General features: G+C 40.0%; 1 protein-coding gene across 9 annotated transcripts in view; it reads left to right on the top strand.

The window, feature by feature from the left end:
* Positions 1-3,320: 3,320 nt before the first annotated feature.
* Positions 3,321-10,298, top strand: part of WASHC4 (WASH complex subunit 4) — a 63,520-nt gene continuing 56,542 nt past the window's right edge. For all 9 annotated transcript variants that reach the window (XR_010411372.1, XR_010411371.1, XM_064590691.1 and 6 more), the window contains exons 1-4: positions 3,321-3,450; positions 7,628-7,767; positions 9,262-9,315; positions 9,410-9,475. Coding sequence is in view for 7 of the 9 variants with exons in the window: in XM_064590691.1 (XP_064446761.1) it covers positions 3,390-3,450; positions 7,628-7,767; positions 9,262-9,315; positions 9,410-9,475 (321 nt within the window). In the remaining 2 variants the exon portion in view is untranslated. The remainder of the gene's footprint in view (positions 3,451-7,627; positions 7,768-9,261; positions 9,316-9,409; positions 9,476-10,298) is intronic.

Here is a 10,298-nt window from a genome sequence, read left to right as displayed (position 1 = left end):
TTAACTGGATGTATGGCCACCCAACTCAAAGATTGCCTTTCCCAGACCTATCTGTAGGTCAGGGGTGGTCATCTCATTAAGTTCTGGCCAATGAGATGGAGTAGAAGTTTGGAACAACTGGTGGGGGGGGGGGGGCGGAGAGTGAAGCAGGGATCAGGAGTGATAGTCAAGGTAACAGCAGCACTTATTTTGCATTTACAACATGCCAGGAAGCATTTTAAGTCCTTTACATATGCTGGAAGCAGCAGGACCTGTTTGAGAAACTGCAAATGGTTTGGCATCCCAATAGAACAAAGTAGGTGTAGATTAGGGCATAGAAGAGGCAGAATATTTAGAGAATAATCAAAGGGCAGATTGAAATAAGCCTTGTGTTCCATTTTATGAAGTGAAAACTTCAAACCAAGGGCAATGGATTTAAAGTGGGGCATAACCTGATCAGATAGGTTTTGAGAACTGCACTTGGAGAACAGTGTGGACAATGGAAAGAGAAGATCTGTCACGGGTTTACAGTAATTGTCCAGGTGAGGGATTCTTTTGTAAAGAAATATATGAATTGGGGCACCTGGGTGGCTCAGTCGGTTAGGCGTCTGCCTTTGGCTCGGGTTGTGATCCCCATGTCCTGGGATCGAGCCCCATGCTCTCAGGCTCTCTGCTCCGTGGGGAATCTGCTTCTCCCTCTCCTTCTGCTTGCTGCTCCCCCTCTTGTGTGTGCTCTGGCCCCCTCTCTGTCAAACAAACAAATAAATAAATAAATAAAAATAAATATATGAATTAACACATTTGGAATCTTTTTGACAGATCACATAGGACTTTGTGATGACTTATTAAGTGAAGTGTCTTTAGGGAGTTATTACCATAGAATTTCTATTGTTGGAAACATACTTTAAATGTATATTAAGAAACAAGTTCACCAAGACCTTAGCTCTATAATATAGAACACGTGTTTTGGTATGGAATAAACTGGTACTTGAGTTGCGAGTTTAAGTGTTAAAGGCAAGGACCCTGCAAGAAACTTCTATGGGCAGCTGTTCTAAAATTCTTTGAAGTTCTCAAAATAGTTCAATGCTGTCTATATAAAAATTTTCCCCTTCTATTTCCAAGCTCTCTTCTCAGATAGTCCTGATAGGAATGAGGAAAAGTAGAAAGAAGTAGAAAGAAGGATATTCCTCAAAATGATTACTTGCCTTCTGTAGACTAAGCCTAGAAATATAGGACATCTGCTGTAATAAATAACTTTGAGAGAGCACATTTCAGTTTATAGTGAATGTGCTTTATATTTCACATCTAGCTTGTAATTCTCTAATAAAATTTGAAATTCTAGGCCCTGGAATTTGATTTAAAGGTATGTAAGATAAAGACAGGGAATCCCTAAGATTTCTTTAAAAAATAAAGTTACAATGATTCAAAATAGCAAACACTTCTATTGTATGCGATTGGCATTGTTCTATGCCTCTTACATGTATAAACTAAACTAGTCCTCATAACAATACCATGATGTGTTTACTATTATCACTCCCATTTTAAAACTGAGGAAATCAAGGCAGAGGTTAAATTACTTGGCCCCAAATCACATGGCTAGTAAGTGACAGAGCTATGATTTGGACCTACACAATTTGGCTGTAGAAACTGTGATTATAGAATGACGCTTGCCACTGATTTATTAACCTTAATAGATTAATGCACTTGCATATTCAAATTGCTCTGACCTGTAATTTCAGTGTATTACAATGCGCTATTAGATTAATAACTGATGAATACAAATGTGAAGAGTACAGCAAGTTGTACTCAAAATCATATAGAAAGTAAAGGGAAAAAAGTTTGTCAGCCAGTAGGCACTGATGTTACTGTTATTTTCTTTTCTTTTCTTTTTTTTTTTAAAGATTTTATTTATTTGACAGAGAGAGACACAGCGAGAGAGGGAACACAAGCAGGGGGAGTGGGAGAGGGAGAAGCAGGCTTCCCGCCAAGCAGGGAGCCCGATGCGGGGCTCGATCCCAGGACCCTGGGATTATGACCTGAGCCGAAGGCAGACGCTTAACGACTGAGCCACCCAGGCGCCCCTGATGTTACTGTTATTTTCAAGTTTGTTTTTTTCCTTTCTAAAATGTCCAGGGAGACTGCAAGCATCACTTGGGTTGGGTCCACCTTTCTTGCCTGTTTTTTTTTTTTCCCCATAATTATATCTAGCATGGTGCCTGGTATCTAGTGGGCACTCAAATATTTGACCTACTGCAGATCCACAGGTCTCAGGGAACGTTCTTCTAGAAACTTTTTACCTTTCATTTAGTTATTTTTGGTCCTTTTTAAGATTACAGAAATAAGACTTCAATAAGACCTCATTGTTAAAGATTAAAAAATACATAAGGGGACATAAAAAAACTTGAAAATCCGCTTTTTAATTTCCAACACACTCTTTCCCAGTTGGCTTCTATCCTGTTTAGTGCGATTTGAGTTCTCTTTCTATGCATTTACACGCCCATATGCACAAACAGGTTTACATGAGTATAAATGTAAGCACAAATACACATTATTCTGCAACTACCCTCTGTCAGTTTCCCATGTCTCTACAAACGTATTTCATTTTAAAAAACATCTATCTCGTATTTCATAATATGGATGTATTAAACTTTATGTAATTATTCCCTATTGATGGACATTAAGATTATTTCGTGTTAAAAACCATGCAGCAATGAACGTTACTGGGTAACACATCCCCATTCGCGGAAAAGCCAGTTAGCAGGTAGGAGCATTTTAGAACACACTCGAATAGCGCTGCTTCTTCCCTCCCTTCCTTTTTAAGAGGAGGTGGCGGAGGACCGCTGAGCACAAGGTAAGCAAAGTAGGAAGATTCCTCGCTGGCGCGTTCGTAAAGTAACTCCACCTCTCACACACCGTTTTGTTCTCAGGAACGGATTGCCCAGGACTTGTAAGAGGAGAGAAGCAGGAACTCCGATGACAGTGACAGAGAGGGCGTTGGCAATTCCTGCTTCTAAGAAGCGCCTGGACAGCGACGTACTCGAGGACCACGCCCTCCTGTTAAGCCACTACCCCATCAATTTTACCCTTGTTAGGCTAGACTGTTGGAACAACTCCCCAGGTATCAAATGACCTGGAGACAGCAGGGCGAAGTCAAAGGCACCGATGTGGCCTGAGATGTGAAGTGAGCGGTGGCGAGGCCCAAGTCGCCGCGGGAGGATGCAGCTAGCGCGGCCGCGGCCGACTCGCTTTCCCAGCAGCCCCCGCGCCCCGCTGGGGCCTTGAGCCCGGCCTGCCCTCGCGGGCGGGGGCGGGGCCGGGGCCGGAAGTCACGTGCCGTAACCGCGGCCGGGGTGAGGCCGCCGTGGGCGCCCAGGCTGGTTGGTTCTGTGACTAGGGGAGGCGCCGGGGTGATGGCGGTGGAGACTCTGTCGCCGGACTGGGAGTTCGACCGCGTTGACGACGGCTCACAGAGTAAGGGAGCTACAGAGCAAGGGCTGCGGGTGGATGCTCCCCGGCCCGCCTCAGCTCCGGCAGCGCTCCTGCGGGAGGGCTCTGCGTCGCGGTCGCTGCGCAGCCGTCCTGTTCGGGACACTTGCTGCCCCTTGGGGTGCGCGAGGGACGCGCTTTCGAACGTTACTTTCGGGGTTAGGGTCCCGGTGGCGGTGGGTCATGCCGGCCGAGGCAGGGCTCGGCGTCCGGGGCGGCGGCTCTCCGTTGGAGCCCGTGGTGCCGGGAGCCGCGGCGTCCGCTGTCCGCAGCCGGGGGCCGGGCGGGGCGCCCCCGGGGAGGCCCAGCAGCCCGGGCAGCCGAGGCCGGCCTTGCCTCTGGCCTCTCGGGGCTTTGCCACCTGTGCGGAGCGTTCAGTTCTAGAACCGGCGGAGGTCCGGGTTCCTGTTTTCGCTTTCCTGTTTTTCTACTTTTCCTCCAATCAACTTTTGGAAGTTTGAGTATTTTTTCTGCATATTCATACAACGGACGAGACAGGGAAAAAGCGCTCTTCACACGGTAAAAATAAACAAGCGAATGTCAGCTTATCTCCTTCCATGCCTTTTATTTAGGATAAGTGGTGTTTTTCAGGGGTGTCGGAGAGCTTCCATTGCGCCTAGAAAGGTTTCAAAAATTAAGCACCTTTTACCCCATAAAATCGAATTGTTTCATTTTGGACTTAGAAGTCAAAAAACCGTACCAGATTAAGTTCCATGCAGCAAAAGTTAGAGGCCAAATAATTATTTTAGTGAAACTCTACTTAAGATTAATACGAGTCGGGGCGCCTGGGGGCTCAGATGGTTAAGCGTCTGCCTTCGGCTCAGGTCATGATCCCAGGGTCCTGGGATCGAGTCCCACATCGGGCTCCCTGCTCCTTGGGAGCCTGCTTCTCCCTCTGCCTCTCTCTCTCTCTGTCTGTCTCTCATGAATAAATAAATAAAATCTTAAAAAAAAAAAAGATTAATACGAGTCGATAATCTGTTTCTTATCTCTAGTGATATTAATCTGTTTAAGTGATATGAGAGAGATTGGGACCTACTGCTTGTGAATTTGTTTTTTTACACCATTTTCCCAAAAGGTGAATGCAGTTTTTAAAAATTACACGTGAATTTTGCTTAACTTTACAAAGAATCATGTGTAGAAACTTACATGTAATTAGGTTTTAGTAGCCTCTTAGAGAAGCGTGAGCTTAATTCATGATTTGCAGTTTTTCATAAAACATTCCTAAAGTTATTAGCTCTTATGCAGCATTAAAAAAAATCTTGGTGGTAATGACAAAGTCCTTTAACTTTTTTGTGGAGAGGATTCTGTATTTATTGTTATAAAGTGAATGGCAGCTAGCGCGTTCGTAAAAGCGCGTTGTCATGTATAGAATTTTATGGACAGAGGTCCCCTACTCTAGTATCTTCAAAAAATTGTAATGAAAATATTTGCTAGGTTTGAAAATGGTTCAGCTGAGAGTAGAATGATCTGTTTCAGTCAACAGACTGAATACCAGGAACTGTACTAGGTATTAGGGATACAAAGATAACAAAGAATGTAGAGATGAGCCTGTGAATAGGTTTTTGGAATTTTACTCTTGAGGAATCACCATGGATTCCTTATTTTCAAATCTTTTTATTGTAACTTTTACTAATTTTACAACTATTCATTATTTTATCAGCAAGGACCTTTAATGGTACTGCAGGTTTTCTCTTGCCTACTACTTTGTGATTTCCCAAACAGACAAATGCCAGCATGCTTTTCTGGCATTGTCATTAAGAACTTATTTGCTGGTAAAATGCAGCTTTGGTTATTTCCCATGTAATTGAGAATTAGGCATGTGCTTGGGAGTTCAAGAATCTTTCTCAGTTTTTTAATTTAAGCTCTAGGGAAGAGAAGAATTCCCATCCGTTCTGTGTGCCTGGTTTTCGTTAATTTTTGTGCTATGAATCCTATCTTGACCATCTTCCAGAGTTGCTTAGGTTACTGCTATAATGAGATAGCAACCTTAATGAACTGAATTGATCCACCTGATTCAGAGCATTAGTTGCAAAATAAGGGAGAGTGGAGAGCTAGGTCTTCATCCTTAGAACATATTTTATCTTAGAATTGCTTTGCACTGCTGATTTGAGGAGAGAAAAATTTTAGTTTTTTTAGACAACAATGATTGAATAGTTATTCACATCAATAAAAGAAACTGGATTTGCTGCCTTTGGAATAGTGAATTCTTATGTGTATGGTAGAATATTTCCTTTAATTATTAACTTTGATGACTAGACATACTTTTTTTTTTTTTTTAAAGATTTTATTTATTTGACAGAGAGAGACACAGCGAGAGAGGGAACACAAGCAGGGGGAGTGGGAGAGGGAGAAGCAGGCTTCCCGCAGAGCAGGGAGCCCGATGCGGGGCTCGATCCCAGGACCCTGGGATCATGACCTGAGCCGAAGGCAGACGCTTAACGACTGAGCCACCCAGGCGCCCCGACTAGACATACTTTTATTGTCCAGTTTCTTCCAATGACTCCTTAGAATCATCTATTTAATGTGTAAATTTGTAAATATTAGCACAGTGTTCTTTTTTTAATTCTTTTTTAAAATTTAAATTGAATTAACATATAATGTATTATTTGTTTCAGGGGTACAGATCTGTGATTCATCAGTCTTGTATAATACCCAGTGCTCATTACAACCATACCCTCCCCAATGTCCCTCACCCAGTTACCTCATCCCCCCCCCCCCCCCCCAGCAACCCTCAGTTTGTTTCCTATGATTAAGAGTCTCTTATGGTTTGTCTCCTTCTCTGGTTTCATCTTGTTTCATTTTTTCCTCTCTTCCCCCATGATCCTCAGCCTTGTTTCCTTTTTTTTTTTTTTAAAAGATTTTATTTATTAATTTGACAGAGAGAGAGAACAAGCAGGGGGAGCAGCAGAGGGAGAGGGAGAAGCAGGCTCCCTGCTGAGCCTGGAGCCTGATGCGGGACTCGATCCCAGAACCCTGGGATCATGACCTGAGCTGAAGGCAGACGCTTAACCGACTGAGCCACCCAGATGCCCCTCGGCCTTGTTTCTTAAATTCCACCTATCAGTGAGACCATATGATACTTGTCTTTCTCTGACTTATTTCGCTTAGCATAATACCCTCTAGTTCCATCCATGTCATTGCAAATGGCAAGATTTCATTTTTTGATGGCTGTGTAATATTCCATTGTGTGTGTGTGTGTGTGTGTGTGTGTATATGTATACACACACACCACATCTTCCTTATCCATTCATACCACATCTTCCTTATCCATTCGTCTGTCAATGGACATCTGGGCTTTTTCCATAAGCACAGTATTCTGTACTCAGTGTTCTTTACTGGCTTTTCCAACTCTATTATGATAGTTAAATAATTAAAATATCTTGGTAAATTTTGGGCATTACAGAAATAACATTCATTATGATAAAGCAGGGCTAAAACCGTTTTAAAAACAGTATTTAGATGGGGGTGCCTGGGTGGCTCAGTCGTTAAGCGTCTGCCTTCGGCTTAGGTCATGATTCTGGGGTCCTGGGATCAAGCCCCGCATTGGGCTCCCTGCTCAGCGGAAAGCCTACTTCTCCCTCTCCCACTCCCCCTGCTTGTGTTCCCTCTCTCGCTGTGTCTCTCTCTGTCAAATAAATAAATAAAATCTAAAAAAAAACAATATTTAGATGTATTTTTAGACAGTTTACACTACAGAGACTTAAGAATTATGTTTTTAAATTTTGCTTCTATGACAACACAGATTTTTGTACTTGATTCAGGTCTTTTTTTTTTTCCCCCAAAAGTTATTTATGACTAAAACAGAACCAAGATGTTGAGTTGTCTAAGGCATTATTCAGATTGTTTAAAAGCCCTAGCTTAGGGGGTAAATGGGACAGTAATTTTTTCATAGTACTTTAAAGTTATAGTTTAAATGTGGTATTGCTGTATATTGTTAACATCTCTAGCTTTTAAAATTATCTTATTATTTGGAAAAGATTAAAAGCTGAATTATTGTTTAACTTTGAAACTTTATTTTCAAGAAGTCCAGACATTCCAGAGTAATACATTTAAAAATGCTTAGTAACTACTTTGCTGTGACTTTTGAGATTTTTTGAAGTAAATGTCCTGTAATTTATTACTTGTACTTCTTACATACTGTTTTAAAATTTAAATTTAGAAATTCATGCTGAAGTCCAACTTAAGAATTACGGGAAATTTCTTGAGGAGTATACATCTCAATTGAGAAGAATTGAAGATGCACTGGATGATTCAATTGGTGATGTTTGGGATTTCAATCTTGATCCAATAGCATTAAAGGTTTGATTTTGTTTTATTTTTAATTTATGTATACATTTTCAGGACATACTGTATCTTGAAAACATAATTTTAAAAAATGGAATATACATTTGGCCCTTGAATAATGTGGGGGTTAGGAGTGCTGACTTCCCATGCAGTTGAAAATCTACATAGAACTTTAGACTCCCCAAACTTAACTAACAGCCTGCTGTTGACCAGAAGCCTTACCAATAACATAAACAGTCGATTAACACATATTTCGTATATGTATTATATACTTTATTCTTACGGTAAGCTAGACAAAAGAAAATGTTAAGAGAAAATCACAAAGAAAATACATTTATAGTGCTGTACTGTATTTATAAAAAGATAAACCTGCATGGAAGTGGACCCATGCCGTTCAAACCTGTGTTGTTCAAAGGTCAACTGTATATTTTTATTATCTGGCATCTAGAGAACCAGAAGAAACTTGGAGAAAAATTGTGAATTTCCTTATCTCGAAGCCAGGCAGATGTGTGTTTTTCGTTTTTTGTTTTAATGAATAACACAAACTTTTGAGGTAGCCTTTGTTTTTCATCAAGAAAATGAAAAGGGTTGGAATAGAATATGCAAACTTTATTTGTTCCTTATTGAGATTATCTTACATATGGTGAAATGCAGATATACAATATACTGTTCAGTGAATTTTTGTCAAACACATGTATCCATCTCACTCATAGTCTAATGAAGATATAGATTCCATCATTTTCCCTTATGCCATTTAGGGTATCTTAATGTGGGAGTAATTTTTTTCAGTTTTTATTTAAATTCCAGTTATTTAACATATAGTGTAATAATAGTAGTAGAATTTTATTTAGAGTAATTTTTTAATGTATGAAATAAGTCACTCCTGGGGAGCCTGGGTGGTTCAGTCAGTTAAGTGTCTGCCTTTGGCTCAGGTCCGTGGTCCCAGGGACCTGGGATTAAGCCCTGTGTTGGGCTTCCTGCTCACAGGGCGGGGGGGCCCTGCTTCTCCCTCTCCTCCCCTGCTCATGCTCACTCTTGCTATCTCTGTCTCAAATAAATGAACAAAATCTTTAATAAAATAAGTCACTCCTGCTCTGTTCCATTTCGAGATCATTCTATCTTGTTTTATCTTTGAAACTAGCCTGTTACCACTTAAATAATAATTAACATTTACTGAACATTTATTATGTATTAGACACTGTCCTGAGTTACCTATTGACTTATTTAGTAACAGTTTTCTTGAAATTCACATATCATATAATTCTTTGGCTTTTAGTGTATTCACAGAATTGTGCAGCCATCACCAGACTCAATTTAAGAGCACTTTCACCACCCCCAAAAGAAATCCTATACCAATTAGCAGTCAATCCCCATCTGGTGTGTGTTAGTGCTAAGTACAGGGTCCAAGACAAGTTTAAATAGAATAGGGCTAGACTCAATTTGAATATTTAAAATTTCAATGATTTTTTTCAAATTAAAAAGAAATCTTCTTTCCCTTTGTTTCTATAGCTTTTGCCTTATGAGCAGTCTTCCCTTTTGGAACTCATAAAGACTGAAAACAAGGTACAGATTTCTAAACCTAAAAATCTATTTTTTAAATGCTTTAGTTATCTGCTATAACTTATCTTTTTATTTATGTTTTTCCTCATGAAACTAGGTCTTGAACAAAGTCATCACTGTTTATGCTGCACTTTGTTGTGAAATCAAGAAATTAAAGTATGAGGTAATTATTTGTACTCTTAAGTTAAAACATGATTTAAAAGCAAATATGTGCTTGTATGTATAGTGTACATAAAGATTTATTGCATGCTGGATGAATTGTTTAATACTAATAATAGTGATTACCATTCACTGAGTGTACTTACTGTGTGCCAGACACCATACTAACCCTGTTCATACTTAGAATGAGGCAGATAACGTGAGGAATAGATGAGGAAACAGGCTTGAAGAGTCACTTTCCTAACATTTTACTGGTAGTAACTATTCAAGTCTGGGTCTATTTACCTTCAAAGTCTGTGTTATTTGCCATATATATTGGCTTTCTAGATATAAGTGATTTTTTACTTTTTTTTTTTTTTTAAGTAGGCTCCACACCCAGCATGGGGCTTGAACTCACGATCAAGTCTCATGCTCTACTGACTGAGCCAGCCAGGTGCCCCTAGATACAATAAATATAACTGATTTTTTAAAAAACCTTTGAATTTTTAATATGTTTTGCATTTTCTTAGCCATGGGTCATTAAAACTCTGGTAGAAGTTGGTAAACTTCCTCTTTTTTTCTGTATCTTTTTGATACTATGTGGTTGCTTTCTATCTCCCATGAACTAGTGGGAGGATGTGGGACAATTAGAGTGGTCAGAAAAGACAAAGGCAGGGGTAAAGAAATTAAGAAATAACTTTGAGTATCAGTGATATCTTTGGCACTCTAAAGATTGAATTTACCTGTTTTGTAAGCAGTTTTTTAATTTAAATGGATTTGTATATGTGATCTAGTCCTCTGATTATTAAATATGGATAACTAAGAGAGCCTAGGAATTTAAAAACAAG

The sequence above is a fragment of the Mirounga angustirostris genome, unplaced genomic scaffold, assembly GCF_029215605.1.
Source record: "Mirounga angustirostris isolate CCGP_5_RB_7025 unplaced genomic scaffold, mMirAng1.0.hap1 SCAF_5, whole genome shotgun sequence".
Classification (NCBI taxonomy): Eukaryota; Metazoa; Chordata; class Mammalia; order Carnivora; family Phocidae; genus Mirounga; species Mirounga angustirostris.
The sequence above is the reverse complement of the archived record's forward strand: the minus strand, read 5'-3'. Positions and strand labels throughout refer to the sequence as shown.